Genomic DNA, 19,116 nt, shown 5'->3' with positions numbered 1-19,116 from the left:
CTGGAAAGGTGAATTTCCCTCCATTTCTTAAAATCTGGTGCTACTGAAAACACAGGATTTCCTACCAACACACGTAGAAGTCAAAGTAGTGGTGTTTTAATAATGGTTGCTTCCATTTAAGGGGAAGCCCAGCTCCAATGTGTCTAACTGAAACACTTAACAGAACTGGGCCTTCATCGGTACACATCTTCTTTCCTTGCTGTAACTACAGGAAGTTCCTGAACTCCGCATGTGAATGCATAAGCTGTAAATAACACGAGTCCAAAACATCAGCGTACAATCATTTCTTTATTGAGAATTTTTTTTTAAAATGTATTTTTCTTATTTTCAGGCAATCAAAAATATAAGATTATCTTTTCTACTTTGCTTTTTCTCACATTTGCATTTCACAAACAGTGAAGTTTTTTTTCCATAAATAAAGTACAAAATACAATTTTCTCTAAATGCAAATAAATATCATAATAAATATATCAGTTTAAGTTAAACAACACAAGGTAACCAATACCCAAAAGGAATACTGCGGTGTTCCCTGAACCAGGCTGTCAAACACAAGGGGGGAAATAAAAGATAGTGTGCAATTTACAAAGTAGCAAATATTACAGAATGTTTTACAGAATCAAATGTTATTAAGTGTATATATTCAGATTTGAATTCACTGACATACCTTATTTGTATTAGAGCACTTTGATCTTTGTGCATTCTGCAAGTTGTATTTGCTTCCACGTCTACAAAACGACAGACACACACATACACTCTCACATGCATATTCTGTACAAGGCCCACACGCGCACACACGTCCACACACAGACAGAGTGAAGAACGAAGCTTTGGTTGAATGCTACTGAGAGATTTGACAGGTTCTCCCTTTAGAATTAGCTGTAAAGTGCATATCACAGACACATGTCAGGTCTCACTGGTAAAGGCTACTGAATCAAACATACTGTTTGTGGCACAGAGCATAAATAGCCTATTAGGTAGGGAAAATATTCAAGGCACAGGAATCACTGATTATCACCAAAGCTATTTTGATCACTACCAACATTCACCGGTAATGTCAAGACCTGCAGATGAGTTAATTTTGACGGAAGACCGCATATATAGGTCTTATAAGCTACATGTTATGTATAAAAATAGATTGATAACATTTGGGTACTTAAATCATCTCAGTATGTGTAGTTAGTCTAAGATGAGCTCAACTTTACACACATAAATTAAGAACTTTAAGTGTTATTGTCGACTTGTTCTGAACAGTTCTGGTGCTGATGAAAGTCCAGATAGACAGAAAAGTTAAAAAGAAAGTCATTTATCTTTTGTTATTTCCCTTTGGATCCATTTAGTCAGACAGGGATAGGCGTTCAAACACAGTGAGCCTCTTGGTGGCTGAGCCATCAAAGGTCGGAGACTCGGTTCCACTGGAACTGCTGCTGCTGTAGGACTCCTCCAGGGAGTCCTCAGAGGAGAAACGCTGCAGTGAAGGCTTTACGAATGTTCCAGCAGCTGGAAACAGCATACTGCTGTCCTGGTGCTGCCCGTCCTTCACGTTGGTGAAGACACTGCTGTTGTTGCTACTGAAATTATTTCCATGACCACACACGCAACGTGAGACCTGTGGCTCCAAGATGAGAGGAATGTTATGGATGTCTCCAGCGCTCATACGGGTTTGCTGGCTGCCAAACGGGAATGCTGCTGCCTCACGCTGCACAGAGTCAAACACTGGGGAGAGAAGGTCAGCAGGAGGTGGAGAAACAGAGGGAGCACGGCTGAAACCCTGGTTAGGATCACCGAAGACCGAGGCGAATGATGGAGGGGAGGAGCTGCGAGAAGAGCCCAGAAACCCAGCGAAGCTGACACTCTGGCGGAGCTGGTGCCGTGGATTGTGAACACTGGGTGTTGTGGTAGTTTGCTGCCGCTGGAATTTGGCAGACAGTAACGGACCATCGCTGATTTTCTCCTCATGGATGAAGTGGCAGCGTGAACCATAGGGGCAGTAGCCAAAGTTATAGAAGGTTCTGCAGGGCTCTGTCTTGTATTTGGGGTGGCGGTACAGTCCTCTTAGTTCTGCCTCACCATGGGCAAACTGGCATTTGCTGCCATACTTGCAGCTGCCAGTCTCCTGGAAGCCACGGCACAGCTCAGTTTTGTAACGGTTAGAGGACACCATTGGTGGGGTCTGGGCAGAAACAGTAGATGAGGGAGGGAAGCCTGGTGGGGGAGGCACAGTAGTAGCAGTAGGGCCTGAGGGAAACAGCTCTGAGTTCTTCAGCTGTCCAAACGAAGAGAGAAGGCTGCTGCTGGATTCAGTTAGACTCATGGAGCGATCGGGACGGAAAGGTAGCTGTTTCTTTGTGGAGACAGGGGCCGGGCCCCAGATGGTTGGCCAGAGAGAGCTGCCAGTGTCGTCATTATTAACATGCTCAGTGCTCATGTTGAGGCTCAGAGAGCCAGGAGGGGAAGGGGTGAAAAAGGGGGCAGACCGATGGCTCTGCCCTGAGACTTCGTTCAAGGCCAGGTTGATCAAGTTCTGTAACAGACAGAGGAGACTGTTAGAATCCAAAACAATATATGTCTAATATTAATGAAATGCTGAACATTTTCAAAGTCTTTCTATAAAGCTTTATTTAGGATATTGGGTTACATAAATGCCAAACAAATAATAACAACAACAATAACAATAATGTAGCCAAATTAAATTGAGATTAACTGAAATAATATAAATGAATAAAATCATAGTTTGTGATTTTCCATTAGTTTACTGATACAGGAAGATTAAACTAGGGCACACAACCAACTGAGCAGCTGACCGTCTTAGTCACCTCATTATGTCTTAAATCACAAAGTGAGGAGGCACTCTGTCATTTCAAAAGGTGTTCGCATCAAAACACCTTTTCAAAGTGTTACAGTCAGAGCGCCTAAGCCACGCCACCCACCAACTAGAAAAAGGGTTTTTCAAAACAAAAACAAAACACTGAAGTAGTTTGACTCACCTTTGTTAAGATATCGTCGAGCATTTCGGACATCCTTTTGGCAACAAGTTAAGGACTCGGGTCTGAACTCCAGTTGACTGTTGGATATATGTCCAGTTTTAAAAGTTAATGGTCGAGCCTCTCCTTTTAAGTCTATTTAAAAGCCCCTCCTATACTGGGAGGAGTTTCCATTCCCCCTTCCGGGATGACGCTGCTGCTGCCTCAAGTTTCATATGAGCTAAGAGATGGGCGGGACTTAAACGGTAGAAGAGAGAGAGAGAGGAAGAGAAGAAAGAAAACAGTGTATTTTTAACTAGTTGCGTGAAATGTGTCAGTTTCGTAGGCAAGGGGGCCTATTTACATAGCTCTCATACCCACTCCAAACCTAGAACGGCGCACACTTGTTTTGCTGTTTTTGCTCTTATTCTGTACCAATTAGTGTGAATGATTTTTAACCGCACAAACTCTGTGATACTTTTTAAAACCCAAAGCGCTCAATGTAAAGTGGCAAGGAAGGCTGTTTATTTAAGATGAATACACTGACTCCTTTCATCTCAAAGTACAGGCACATCTGTTCTATAGTCTGTAGTAGTTAATAGATAGTAATAAACATATGCAGCCATATACTCATATATGACTAATGCCCAGCTTTCTGGAAGTGCCATCAATCATCTCTGATCAAATCCCGTGTCGCCTCTACACTATATCTTTTGCTCACATTACGTTACATATACATCACTGTGCTTTCTTGTTTACCAGAATACATGCAGACATTTCCCCCTCTGTGGTCTGGTTTCTGCTGTGCACCAGAGCTCCAGCAGAGTCTAACCATTACCAGAACACACAATAGAAGCATTGATTACAGATGAAAGAAACCAATAGTGGTCTCTTATTGGTAGTAGAGTGTGGTGAATAACTCCTTCACGTCATGTGTAGCCACACGTTTTTAAAGCTGTTTTAATGCAAGGTTTGCACACATACCCCACTTTGGATGGCCCACAGTGGAAATGAAGCTGACACATAAACTTCACAAACAAAACAATAGTAATTACCAGAAGCATATTGTTATTAGTGTTTAACCATTTTTTCTTTCCACAGTGAGCATTGCGTTAGCTATGTTTTTCTGTCTTTCTCACAGGCATTAAAAACATGTTACATTAACACTTAACTTGTTTATAATATTCTGGGGTGATTTTTTTTTTTGTATAGTACGACTGTAGAAACACTCTGTGATTCACACATTGCATGGATCGGTTTCACACAGTGTCAAGTGTGAACAATAAATGTTCATATAGTCTGTACCCTGACACATGAAGCAGAAGATTTCAAGCCCTTTTTCATTTGCATTTTGCTGATTAAGACTGTGATAAAATATAAATATCACATGTCTCTTGGTCTAGTTGAGTCAATTCAACCACAGCCATGGTGAAGACCGTTAACAGACGATGACCACTAACACTGTCTACAAGGAGAGTAATCTACAGAGGGTTATTGGTGAAATGGCTGCCTGTTCACGGAGCGTAGTATCAAAAGCTGTTGATGGAAATTTGACTTGAAGGGAAGAGTATGATAGGAAAAGGTGCACAAGCAACAGGGATGATTGCATACAGAAGATTATCAAGAAAAGTCAACTCAAGAACTTTGGAGAGCTTCACAGGAAGTGGAGCCACCACAAGAGCTGTCACGTTCCTGATATCTTAGAAATCCCCCATAGTGGGCTATCATAAGGCAGAAGATGAGACTCCCTCACCCTCCAAATCCACCTCAAAATAAAAAAAAATTAACAAGAGCTGGAGGCCACTGTCAAAGCAACCTGGGCTTTAGTTACAGCTCAGCACTGCTACAAGCTTCAACACATTGGTAATTTTTAATAAAGCCGCCCCAGTTAAGCACTGAGTGCATAAGTGAACACACTATCACGTGCATCTCTAATGCTCGTTTTTGGTTTTTTTTTAGACGCACTTGTACATCATTTCACACATGTCAGTAAATCTAATAGCTTCTTATTTTTCTGCGAAACTGCTACGCTGTTATCAGCCAAATGAAACACCAGATTTTTTTTGTCGCTACTGCTGCGTCATCAAGTCACATGAGTCATATTTAGTCTAGTAAATGATGGCAAATATATTCTGATCACAGTTGTGAAACAGTAGAAAAGTCACAGTAAACAGAAGGTGGGTGCCGTGAGAAGAGCCACAAGGATTTTTAAAAAAAACCCAACAACTTTGCATTGTAAATCAAAAGTATTCAAACACTTTGGTAAAATTAACAGACTAAGCAAATCCTTCACTCCAAATCAAACGTAGCTCCCAACTGAAATTAAAGAGTTTTGCTTAAACAGGGGAATTATTAATGCATAAAGGGTAAGACTGGATTAACCTTGCAAAAGATATCTTCACATACAACATAAGTCTAGTAAATTAAACCAAAGCAGAAAATGAAAATACAGAAGTACATTGCTAGTAAATTAAGAGCGTGATTAAAGTTCCCACTTCTGTTTCAAGAAACACTGAGCCATAGCCAACCATAGAGTTTCGTTACAAGTTACCGCCAGAACACTTGGATGCTCTTCTTGCTCTCACTGTACTTTCTTAAGTGTACTCCCTCACAACAGCTCTCTGTATGTGTTTTTGAGCCTAAGTTTTCTCACTGTTAAATGCATAATGTTTGAGTTTTTTAAGTTACTGAGATGAGTTGCTTTTATTTTGGTTTTAAATCATTCTTGGGTACCATGTTGTATAAATGTGCAAGAGGGTTTGGTGAGAATCGCAATCTATATCATGTACACAACTCACAGGCCTCACCTGCACGCCGACACTAACAGTGCAACTCAAGCCAAACGAGCCTCTCATGTTCAGCTATTAATAACTGCAGCTACATATAAATAACCCCGCTGCATTTGATACAAAAAAGTCTGTCAAGAGGGCATGCAACAATTGTTCCCATCTTTGCTGAAAAATTTAGTTCGTCAGCAGGCAAGTAAGCGGGCACAGACATGAGGGATGCAAAATACCAGCACTGACATCTTGTATATGTATATCTTTCCTTTGTTTGTATGTCTAAGTGTGGGTTACCTTACTCTACTGGTTTCTAATGAAAGTCTTCCCGGTTGCATAGATTTTCTCTTTAACAGGGAGTGTCACGTAGAGTTATATTCAGAAAAAATGCTGATGGTGCTTTCCAGGTTCTTGTTGTGTTTTTTCTTTCCTTGGTGACTAAGAGAGTCTGTGCCCAATGCCAAGTTTTCCACTAGGATGATTTTAGTGACACACCAGCAGACTTGAGGTCTTGTAACATGTTAGAACATGATCGCACATTTAATTCAAAGGAAATTATCCCTATGAGGCAGGAAACTGTGGGAAAATTGTAATATGAGAAATGAAGACAATACTTTGTAAGATTGGGACTAATCCACAGAAAAATAAGTTAAGTACCAATGAGATTTTGAGTGCTCATGAGGTTTATTTAAACATCGAGTAATGCCAGTAGGTCATTTTCCACAGGTAAAAAGCCCAGACTTGAAAGCAAACATTCAATATATGTGGGGAGAAAATCCACCATGCAATGCAAATATGCATATTTGTATTATTCCCATATCCCCTAATATAAATTTATTATGAAATGGAAAATCTTTACAATATGATTTTTATCTTTTTATTTGTTGCCTTATGAAAGGAATGTGCTGCAGTATGAATTTTATGCAGTTCTGTACCCACATCAGCTCTTAATTCTTTAGCTTTGCCGGTCACTTAGATGTACAGATGGGTCATTAACTAAAACAGGCCTGTGTTTACCCTTTTAACCATCCCCTATACGATTGGCTTTTACATTAACCCGCCTTTGCAAAATAGATCACTCTTTAAAGATATATAGAAAGTCTCCTGGGGGAATTTTAGATAATGTTATCCCTGCAGCTTAGTGGGTGATAATTTATAGCCTAATTACAGAGCTGGTGAGAAAATTTTCAATCTTGAAAATATCTCTAGCTGGCAAAAATATACTAGAATAGTAAATACACAAAAAAAAGAAAAAAAAAAGAATAGTAAATACACCCAAACATGCTGTATTTTATTCCTCAAGGTTCATTATTCAAGAAACAACATAGAGGAGGGAAACTGGAGGGAACTTTTTAGGTGTTTGACTCACCACGGATGGCTGTGAACTGCCAAGTCATCATCATGTGGTTCAAGATGACTGGCAGGTGAGGTCAACATATATGGGAACACCCAACCTGCTATGGTTTCCATACTGCCTCTGTGTACTTATTTGCATAGAAGCTTCTCCGGCTTTATCTCTTTAGCCTTTCATTTCCTCTGTCCCTCTGTCTTAGGTCAAGTTGTAAGTAAAGCCACCGATAAATACGCTCTGGCCAGCTTGTCTCTCTAATAAGAGATACTTTGCAAATATTTAATCATGCCCTCCATAACATTGCTATGGTGACATGCCAAACATTGCACGCCTAAATGGGCACAGGTTCAGCAGTTACTTAGCGACAGCTGTGGAGCAGGTTTGCAAAGCTAATATGGCTGACACAGAAATATGATGAAGCCAAGCTGCTCCTGATTCTAAATTTAATAGCTGATTCATCACGGTGAAAGGCCACGGAGGGAATTGCGAACGAAGAGGAGAAATAGGAGCATTAGAAGGGAGGGAGGAAGGGATTTTAGCTGCTGACATTATGATGAGGGAAAGTACCTGTCTCCCCAAATGAATCCCAGACGCACTGTTTTTCCATCTTTATCTATGTAACAATTATGGATTCTTCTGTGTGGGGTGCACCGGAAGTGCACTGACCACACAGTACCACAGTGTACTGAGAATATGCAAAGACGTGTTAAAATGAGGATCATTTGACTTAACAAAAGTGGTCTTTATAAGAACTGAAAGAACAAAAGGTCCTGACTAATGTCAGACTATAGATGCTGATTTAGAGCTGAGGAGGTAAACAGCGTGGTGCATGAAAATCATTTAAAATCTCCAGAACACTGTAAACAATGAACAACAACTTTTAACATAAGAGTTTCCCAATCACTTAGTCACACTGCGAAAACCTGTTTAGTCTCGCCTGCTTTCGATTCTAGTCCTAGCAGGTTTTATTTTTTGCTTTCATTGTGCAAACGCAGGTGTATTGACTTCTATTATTGTTTTTTTAATTGACATTCATTTTTAATAACTTAATTGTGTACTTTAGTGTATATTTATTGTTGACTTTTATGTATAATGTGTATTTTGTATTTTGCATAGCTTGTACTGAGGTTGTTTTCAATATGCTAAATATGCTACATTAAAAAAGTATATATATACATCTCTCTCTCTCTCAAATTTAATGAAACTGTTCATGTTTTTCATGGGATTATCTTCATATTTATTTAATTAACCATTTATAATTATTTATTTGCCAAAGGTCAGAAAAAAACAAGTGCTAAATGCACTAAAGAACCAGATTTTTACCAAAGTGATACCCTATATCAAGAGAGATTGCAAAAAAAAAAAAAGAAGAACAATAAATATTAAATGGATAAAAAACCCAGGCAATTCTATGGAGCTCTTATGGATGACAAAATTTTCCAGAGATTCCCTCATAATCTTTACTCTGGGTTTGGGCTTAGTGTCACTTAGCAGTGCCACAGAGACAACGTGTAATGGATACAAAATTTTCAGTTTAGGGAGTCTCAGTGAATGAGAATATAGCTGAAGGCCACATGCAGAAATGTTCCCATAAAGCAAAAGTGTGAGGTCGTTACCTGGAATTATGTGTGAAGGCATGCAGTTTGACACGGCAGACCAGTAATGTAGTAAATGTTGACTGTAGCGTGTGACGTCATCACTCATGAGTCATCTGCCAATATGTTTTACATCTTTCAAAATGTAAGTGCTACTTTTTGTTAGAGTTTGAGATTTATGGATTCAAACAACTGTGGTGTTTGTGCTTGTTTTGGTGCTGCTTTACGGTTCTTGTACCCTTAGTGAGGGGAGGTTTCTTTGTGTGTGATTTTGTTTTGTTTTTTTCTTGTTTGTTTGTATTTTTTTAAAAGACAGTCTTGTCTGGCAGCTTTACAATCAGAATCATGATCTGAATTGACTGATGTGCCAAACATAATTGGTTTTGCCAGATAATTCTATAGGGTCCTTTTGTTAGTGTTTTTCTTTTTTAGTCTTATTTATTTATTTATTCATTCATTATGCTTCACAGGTGACTGTTAATAATACATTTCTACAAACAACAAAGTGTTAAATTCCACAGTGATGTCGTACTGTACCAGTGTATGACTTAAACTGTGAATATAACAAAGCAAGTAACAAGTAAAGCCTAAACCATGAAATCTTCTGAAACTCAATTGTTTGTAAAAAAAAAGAAAAGAAAAAAAAAGCATGTATGACTTTTAATTTAATGTATTTAGTTTGAGTTTTGCAATTCATTAAAAAAAAATCTATTGTGTTATTTTATTAGGTTTTTTTTGAGAGAAAAATAAAGTCTTACTGATTAAGTAAGGGTCTCAGAAACTTGTGAATCTAATATGAAACACTTGTAAATTTAGGAACCATACTTCACATTAAACAAACACAGTACATTAAATTTAGGTAAGTTAGGTACTACTCTGAGGATGACTAAAGCCATCTGTTCAAAATCCCCACATTTTGTAACAACTGCAGGCGTATGTGTCTGTTCGGTTCATATGCTGCCGTATGCTACAAGTAATTACCAGTAATCTGGGGGTCAAAATAGATGATGACTCATCACAATGATTTGCGTATGTGTCATCCGTGTGAGACAACAAACAGACTGTCATTTGTTAGACTTTCTGCCGTGTTTTTCTTTCTCAATTATTGAAACTATTTTCAATCATGTTCCAGTGCTTTTAGCTTCAGTTTCTTTTTTACTACGTCTGAGCTGGAGACTGGTGTGAATAATCTTTTTCTACAAAAGATTTCAAAAGTCGGTGTCAAAACTAATTTACACTAAATCAATTTATGCAGCTATATGAAGATTTATCATACAGAAAATGAACAGCTTGTTACAAATGTAACGTTTATGGTACCTTTCCCCTAAATTAACAGTACTGATAATTATCAAAATCTTTTTTTTTCATGTTTCTGTAATGGCTAATCCACCACTATATCCAAAATCTTTAATCAAATGTTTTTGCTAAAAGATAATTATAATTTTTATCCATTAGTTTTCAAATTTAGTTTTTTACAAAAAAGCAGAAAACTAGTAGACCACATTATTTTTTGATTAAGATGCCAAGTTACAGTTATTCACTTGCAATCCTGAACAGAAAAAATTGTTTTAGTGGTTGCATGTTATGCTTAATTAATTACTGATTTCTGAAATTACAGTGTGCCTGTTCAATTTGGATATAAAAATATGAATTCTGTTTGTTATTTTATTAACTAATGGCAATATAATTGTTTGTGTGTTATCTTGTTTTCATGACAATTCGTCTACTAAATTTGTTATGTTCTATACAAATAACCTATAATAATACAAATCCCAGTTTCACATTATTAAATTCCATTATTAAAACTGCACAGGTGAACAAATACAGAGCTATGAAATTATATCTTTCAAGACAAAACAAAGTTTTATACTTAGACTTTAGTTAGATGGAAAAATAGACAAAAGGGACATAAGATGTAAACAAGGTAAAGGTTTATCATGTGACACAGATCAGCATGAGGCTGGACTGGTCAAACCTGCTTCTGCAGATTGTTTTTCAAGGTGTAATGCAGATAAACAACATAACATGCAACAAGTCCGACTGTACCAAAAGGTTCCTTTAAAGGCGTCTATTTTTTGTGTTAATGTAAAAAAGTGAAAACTGTGTTGTGAACTACAACATTGTTCAGGAATAAGACAGGCCTATACAGTAATATCTCTACACCTGACAAAAAAAAAAGAAAGAAAAAAAAAGTAATAAAACATAAACCAAACTAAATCAGATCAAACCACCATCATTGTAGCATTAAGTCCATAACATTAGGTTTTGGTTTTTCATCCTAATGATGGCCTCCTTCTCTTTGTACCTAATACTGATAATTCTTGCAAAAATTATTCCGACAACAAGTTCAAAACTTCCCAGCTTTTTTATCTACTTAATTGCTCATTAAATAATAGGCTTATGTTAAAGCCATTGAATTAAAGCTAAAAGTCTGGACTTTACATCTTGATTGTTTTTTGTTGATTTAAAATGATGTTGTTGTTCAGTGAAGAAGTAAAACTGCAAATAAATATTTAATTGTCCCAAAGCTTATGGGGCTAACTATAGATGTAAAATCAGTCCTATCAACAAGCAGGTTTTAGTTGTTTATTATTGATTGATTCTGATTATTTTCAGTGGCTCCTTGAGTAGTGGCGCACAAAGGTCACCTGTCACAAAATTTGCTTGGGCAACACCAACTCTGACTCAGGATACTTAAAGTTAACAGGGTCAGGCAGCCGGGACTGTGCAGGACTTGCCTACTTTGGTCGCTGAGCTATAGTCAGCACCAGGTCAGCCTACGGGGAATCCCTGGGTGGGGCAGTCTGTGAGAAGGCCTTGGGTGGACCATTGTATAGAGAGGCCTGGGTGTCACAAAAAATGGCGTGATCACATGCCAGGTGGTGGTAAACAGCATAACCAAGTGCTATGCTTCCTCTTTGAGGTTGACAGTGGAGGAACAGAGAAAAACTGGCTCCTTACCACCTGAGAACATGTCAGTCAAACAGGAAGCTGGAAAGGACAAAGTAAGGAGTGATCGAACTTGTGAACATATGGCGTCAGGGGGGTAGGCAGACTCTCGGTCAAATGTTTGTAATTTTCTTTACACCTGAGACTGGAAGAGTTGTAGATATTTGTCCAATACACCCATCATGGACAAAAGGTCCATTGATAGAGTCTAAAATACCTGGTCACCTCTTTCCCTAGCTCCCTGGATAAGATGGCTGTGTCTGCTAGGCCTATTCGTAGTCGGAGCATATTGTCAGTGAGAGTAGAATTAGTACCCAATTAGGACACACTCAAGAGGCAGGCAGGGCAAACAATGAATAAACAATCATTAGAAGAAGAGGGGTCAAACAATCCAAATATGCATAACAGAATACAACACAAGGACAGGACAATTTATACACATAGAAACACTAAAGGGTAATCATGAGAATAGGAAACACCTGAATGGCAAGACACACCTGAAAAGAATAAAGACAACAATGCAGAAACTAGACAAAAGACATAGAAGACAACCACCTATCACAGACTAACATGCTGAAACGTGACACTGAAGGGCATGGGGAAAGGCTAGGAAAGTAACAAACTCACAGGTCATGACATTGCCTAACGAGAAAAAGAATTCCAGTTTGTTTTGGGAGGAGACACAAATCTCTCGGGGGTTGTCTGGAAGGACATTCAGTGTAAAAAAACAAAAGAAGAAAAGAAAAAGAAATCTGTCAAAACAAATACATAGAGTTACCTGATGTAGGGGAACACTTCTGAATAAATGGGGAGCCAAAAGTAGCTTTCTTTACATATGATTATTTACAGAGTTTATATTCTTGACATCATAGAATTGCGAATGCAACCAAACTTTATTTTTGTTTTCAGCTAGAGCTTAGAAGTTATTTATTGGCCTTCTGTTGCCTTTGGGCAGTAAGAGCTTGTGGTTTCTTGTAAAAGAGTGAAATCTGGATGATGTGTGCCTTAGTATGTGTGTGTGTGTGTGTGTGTGTGTGTGTGTGTGTGTGTGTGTGTGTGTGTGTGTGTGTGTGTGTGCATGTATTGTGGAGGCTTCTGGTCTGTTTTCTCCACTGAGTTATACATTTCTCATGCACATCTCAAACACATTTCTTTCTTGGTGTGACGTTTTTCCCCTCACGAATAGTCACTTTGCAAAAAAGAAAAACCAGCTTTATGTCTCAATCCTTCAAACTGAATGCGAGTGATTGAGAATCCAGTTTTGCTGTGGAACTGATTTAATCTTATCTGAAGGCCCATTTAAACTTTTGTTTTATTATGAGCACACAGCAAAGAGTTAAAAAAAACGCCTAATTGACTTTTGCAAGACCAGTCATGTGGAAGAAGCGGAGATTTTGTGATGAGTTCCTTGCTGTTCCTGTCAAGTTGGCAAGTAAAACGAGAAAAAAGGGGAGTATCTCGTGACAGTTAACTACTTGTGCAAGACAAAAAAGATCTGAGTTATGTTGCAATATGGGTAGTCATACTATAGTTGTTTGGAATGCTTTGGGTCTCTTGAACAACATGTACTTTTTTGTGTACCCATACTAATGCTCTGATTTAATCACCTGTTATTTAGCATCCAGTTTGTTTTGTTTTTTTAGGTAGCCCAAGTAATCTGACAATGTTAGCTACTTCTAGAAAAAAACCTTTGAGTGCAATATATGCTTCAATTTCTCTGCTGTGCACGCATATTTTTATTTATTCATTTTATTTAGGCTTGACTTCAGTCTCACTCTGTTTTTTGAGTCTGACTCCAACTCATCTGAACAAAATCCTGTTGCCTTAAGTCCCACAAGCTTGTTTAGCTCACAGCTATTATAAAGAAATGAAAAAAGTAACCTTAAAGTGACAAATTCTAGAAACCCAAGGAGGCAGTTGATAGAGTTTAATCTAAAAGTGTTGTTATGGGTATTTAAACTATTTTATTTTTGGATTTTGTTTGTTGTTAATGTGTGATGTGGTTTCCGGTGTTTGTGTGAACAAGAACGTGCTGAGATTTAACAGGAAATGGGACACCATGGCTGAGATTCCAGTTGCGATTTACTACTTCTGGTCAGAGTTCATGTTGTGTCATTGTCATTAGTGAATAAAACAGGATTCCTGTAATCAGGTGGTGTTAGCAGCAAGGGAAATCTGACAAGCACTGATATCTTGTCCTAGTTTTATGGCCTGGACTGCTAAGCAACACACCCAAGATATCTTTCTGTTATCCTGCTTCATTTACCCTGATGCGGGAAATTGGGCTAGTTGGCCACACAAACACAGTTGTCAGCTTGATTAGTCTGGCTGCTGTTTCCCAGTCTAACTACCCCTTTCATATTTTCATGAAACAATAGTATAGCATTTAAAGTGCTGTATGAATGCACATATACTTTAGGCTCTAAAGTCAGTAAGACTAAAAATATTAATAAAGTAATTTGAAGCCAGGAAGGAAAGTTGGTAAAAATGCCAGCTGTGTAACTTAACAGAGTCAGTATCACAGCTTTGTCATTAAGACATGGGAGAGGCTGAGCTATTACAACTGAGTACTCCATCATGTTTGGATGTGTGTGGGATAATGTTAGCTTCATTATTTCAGCTGCAGTCCCAGTGGTGTTAAAAACAAACAGAAAAAAAAACTTTATTGTAATATATTGCAAAGTAAATAAAAACCAAAATTCAAACAAAGGCTAAGCTTACATAAAAATCTCACAGGTCACCAAGTACAAATAAGTGTCCTGTTTTAGGATCCTATATTAATGCTTACACAGCAGCAAGTGTTTCAAAAATACTTGAAGTTAAAAGAAAGAAAAATCAAGGAACAAGACAATGTATTTTATTAGGGTCATCAGAGAGCGATAAAGACTTTAGACACTTTTATGGTCCAATGGATCTTCCAGGAATGGCATTTCTTTCACCAAATTAATTACTGGGGATTTATACTATCTACTTCTTATCTGCAAACCCCTCTGAAACACTACAGCGTAACCTACCTATGATGGATCCACACAGGAACTGTGACTGACCTGTTCAGCCCCGACTTTTCCTCCTGTGCATTTGTACTACTTTTTCATTGATAATTTTTCAATGTATCATGAGTATAAGGACTCAGTCAGCAACTATCAGAATGGACAAGAGGGTATGTACAATAAGTAAAAATACTTGAGGGGCAAATGTGTTTGTCAATGAAAATAACCGACCACACCAAGGAGTGAGGACCCAGGAAGGAAAGAAGTCTCCATATTTGCTCGCCTGTTTCTATTCACCACATCTGAAACGCAGTGCCAGCTGCACAACACGACCACACAATAATTAAGACATAATGGACCAGCACAAACGTAAATGCCGGCAACAACATTGACCATTCACACAGGCTACATCATAGGCTCTGCAAAGAGTCCCTGCAGAAGTGTAAATCTGGCCTAGAGGGTGATTTTCTGTCTGTTGATCTCTTCTCTTGAATGTAACTTGTTCGCCCTAAGTTACTGTAATATGGTAAGAAAACCCAGAGTTAACCCTGAAATGAGCCCACATCCTGATCCTTATCACAGGCCTCTGGAAAAAACTGGGGGCACATGGGACATGCAGTTTGAGACCCTATTCAGCATGAGAAATTGTGTGTTTCTACAGATTACAGCAGTAGGGACGCTAAAATAACACTATACTGGCATTGCAATGCTTATATGACATATTGCACATTAAATTGTCAAGTTTGTAATCTAATTTAAAAGGGGAAATTTATTAACTCATTTTTCTGAGCTCTGAAGTTACATTCTTGACTTTTGTTTGCCAGAGTTATTGATCTCTGGGACTGACGACAGAGCTAATCTAACTGTTTCAATGTAATGTGTGTCTCAATCAAGTTCAATGACACATAAAACATACATGCTAACAGTAAAGCTGGCTGTTTTTCATTAGAAATACTGCCTCAGAACACTGATATAGTAAGTGCTTAATCAGCAAGTTAGTGACCTAACCCATTTGTGTGTATATGCAGGATACTCTTAGCTCAAGGTCACCAGTGTGTGTTGTTAGGAGATATTTGATATGTTATGACTCAGTGCAACGGTGTTTTCCGACTGGACTGTGGCTGCCATCCAGGATTCATCTTGGACGAAGCCGAGCTCCATGTGTTCACTATTCACGCAACCAAGTTTAGCTGCAAATACTCAACAGATGGTTTTGGGGTTTTTATTTATTCTCCATTTATTCAGGGACTGCTTAATTTGGGTTGTTTATAAGGCCATTCTATGTCTAAGTGCTGCTGACAACAAAACATACTTCTTATCCTGCAAAGAAAACAAAATGAGCAAAACTGTTGCAGAGAAAGTGGTGAAAAATGTCTGATAATAGCTGCGAGATTCCAGTGAAAAGTCATACATTAACCTTTGTGCAGAACTATTGTAACTAGTTAGAAAATGCTTTCCCAAGTGAGCTTGTTTGTTTTTCAGTCCAGAAACAGCAGAGGACAATGAGTGAGTATGAAGTAAAAGCTTTACCATGGAAGTCATTGAGCTGATTATTGATTAACTCACCTGTCACATCTTTTAGTTTTGGAAAATGTTGAACATTACAGCTGGGTTGTATTTAACAGAAACAAACAAAAAAAAAAAGATAGTTTATACCTTCCCCCCCTCTTTAATTCATTCTTTCCTTTGCCTGTTTTGGCAGGAGCATGCACTGCTCATTGAAGCACTTATTAAATTCTCTGGAATTCTGCTGTTTCCCCTAAAACTTCACTCGCCTCCATTTCCCTTCCCACTTTTCCAAGGGATCAGCACTCTTCCTCCTCACACGGAAACAGGGCCAGGCTTAAGTGAGGCCAAAGAATGAGGGGGGCGGGATAGACGGGAAGCCACGTAGGAAAATGAAACAAAATGTTCTGAATAGCACGCTGAAGCAACTGCCAGGAAATGAGCCAGGCTTAGTGGTGAAACTGCCCCAAAAAGTTTATAAACTGCCCGAAAGTTAATGAAAAACATCCCTAAAAACTCAAGGAAATTATAACTTTTATACTTAGATCTCAGGAGGATAAAAAAAAAAGCTCTTTTCTAAAAAGAGAGAAAAAGAAAGAGACCTGAAGAAAAGGGGAGAAAAACACAAAACAACCAATCCACCGGTAAAGCTGTAAGCAGAAAGTATTTGAGATGACCTTTCTCCAGTTCCTCTCTCATGTTACTTCTCTCTTGCAGAAAAACACATGAGCATATGTGTCATGTAGTTCCTTTTTTATGTTTTCATAAAGCACACTAATGCAAGTCAAGCTAATTTGTTTTATGCCACTGTATATGCTGCACTTTGCATTATTACTTTAACATACTGTATACATGTACAGGCTTTGAATAAATGCCTTGTCATTATAATTTAATGCAAAAAAAAGTTTCACTGAACTGAATTTAAATGATGGATATATGTTATAAACTAAATGATCCTTTTGTTCTTAACAAAGCACGCTGCTGTGAAGCTTAAGGGGTAAAGAAAGAGTCTTAAAGTTTCATGTAATGAACTTTAAGATGAACTCATTAAGTCTTGGCAGATTGAAGAACTGTGCTCATGGCACCCATAAGAGTAAAGATGAGCCCTAGGAAAAAAAAAATACCACAATTATTATTACTTTGTTATGCCATGCCATCTGCCTAGAAGAAACAAAGTTGTATGAGCACATAAAAAAAGTACCACCCTAGTACCGACATGCTCCCCATGAAAGGTAGACTTATTAAATTATTAAAGTCATATATTTGACCTCAGGATTCATTGTAACTCTCACGCTATTCAAGTAACAGCATGAACATTTGTACCTTTTCCCTGACATCTTTTACGTTTGTGTCTTTGACGTTGTTCCACTGTCTTTCATCACTCGGTCCTGTGTGACTACATGCCAGGCTTAGCTGATAAAACTCCTTATATCTGTAAGTCCTATTCGCTGTTACTGGCCCTACCTTTCTAACCGTATGCCGTAGCAGTATCTCACCCTGTGCTTGCTCACTAACACTGGGTCCCTCCTGTTTCTTTAAAAGGAAAAGTATGTTCCTGGCTGAACTGCAGGAACAACACAGAGAAAGAGGGAGACATCAGAAGCAGGGAAGTGAGGAGTTTTACAGATGTTTCTCAGATATAATTGTACTATTCTGCAAGAACTGACACAAAGGATCACAATGCTGTCCATTTCACTTTTCACAAGTTGCACAAAAAACTTGTCTCCCTACTTTTTTCAGGTTTTGTTTTGGTCCTATTTCCCTTTTTTGGTCAATTGAAAACACCTTTTTGCACTATGTCAAAAAAAGGTTTATGGTTTACACATTATGGCACTTCTTCCTCTTATTTACGTGGGACAATGATAATATATATTTTTTGAAAATAAGCAGTTATGTTTGGTATTGCACTTTGCAGTGCTAGTCTTTTGCTGGCAATTTGTTAAACCTCACATCTTTTGGGAACAGTATTTGCACAACTTAAGTTTTATAAAGAAGCAACTGTGTGAAATGCAGTAAGATAAAGAATATGTGGCATAGCTGAGAGGCATTTGAGGACTACATAAATATGTCTCCAGCTACAACTTGTCTGTCCTCTGCTCAGCTCTCCAGCTCTCTTTTTTTCTCTCACATACACTTTGTATTTCCCACTACACCACCACTGACACACGCGAATACACACACACTCTGTGAATTTGAAGGACTCTCTTGTTGGGTCTGTGAAACAGTGTAAAAATGTAATGGGAAAGTAGTGTGTGTGAGCCTGTGTCATGTTTCACATAATGGTTAAAAACACAACATCATGTTTATGTGTCACATTCCAGATTGCCTCTATAAATGAAAAAGAAGTAAACTCACATTCTGGGATGTTTAATGCACCAATATCTGCTCAACTTCCCCAAAAACATTTCAGCATTTTAAGCACAGAAACACAGTCTCATTATAAAAAACGGGCAGTCCAACAACATGAGTAAGAATCTGTTCTAAATGATGTTCCTGGTTAAGTAATGGTTTGATATATGGAAGTGCATCGAGTGGTAAGTAGGTTTAAAATGTGTATCAGCATCATAAAAAATGTGTTAACTGACTAAGAACATGAAATGTTGCTTTTTATTTCGTTAAGAACCCACCATATTGTTCGGTCTAGTGTTATTCATTTGCTTCCCTTCTAAAAGACTCAGAATGAGTCATTATATGTGACTGCTGAGCTCATGCTCAGTCAACAAGTTTTTAAGTTTGTCCGATCTGCCAGGTAACACACTCTGTCATCTGTCAATTGTTGCTTGTGTGTAAAATCCCAGATAGCACACATTCATGCACAAAATATGCAACATCACATGCAACACTGACTACTTTGTTTGTTGGTGACAGCTGATTTTTTTTATGTCTTCTTGTGGATTTATTTTGTAGCTCTATGAATTACACAAGAAAGCTATGCTGTTGAGAAAAGGGGAGGACTGGGCATCAGCCCTCCCTGAGAAACAATAT

The 19,116-nt window shown here is 38.1% G+C and overlaps 1 protein-coding gene across 1 annotated transcript; it reads right to left on the bottom strand.

Moving 5' to 3' along the window:
• Window positions 1-269: 269 nt before the first annotated feature.
• Window positions 270-3,136, bottom strand: LOC113036743 (mRNA decay activator protein ZFP36L1). The gene is made up of 2 exons (XM_026193196.2): window positions 2,985-3,136; window positions 270-2,521 (listed from the first exon to the last, which is right to left on the bottom strand). Exons 1-2 carry the CDS (start codon window positions 3,015-3,017, stop codon window positions 1,334-1,336), a joined length of 1,221 nt encoding a protein of 406 aa, XP_026048981.1. The 5' UTR covers window positions 3,018-3,136; the 3' UTR covers window positions 270-1,333.
• Between the last annotated feature and the right edge of the window lie 15,980 nt (window positions 3,137-19,116).

This window comes from Astatotilapia calliptera, chromosome 14 (assembly GCF_964374335.1).
Source record: "Astatotilapia calliptera chromosome 14, fAstCal68.1, whole genome shotgun sequence".
Classification (NCBI taxonomy): Eukaryota; Metazoa; Chordata; class Actinopteri; order Cichliformes; family Cichlidae; genus Astatotilapia; species Astatotilapia calliptera.
The sequence above is the reverse complement of the archived record's forward strand: the minus strand, read 5'-3'. Positions and strand labels throughout refer to the sequence as shown.

Excerpts from the sequence above, each read along its gene's own strand:
- LOC113036743 (XM_026193196.2), bottom strand. The coding sequence starts at position 3,017 with ATGTCCGAAATGCTCGACGATATCTTAACAAAG. Across the intron at positions 2,522-2,984 it reads TCGACGATATCTTAACAAAG|AACTTGATCAACCTGGCCTT; the intron begins GTGAGTCAAACT and ends TGTCTGTTACAG.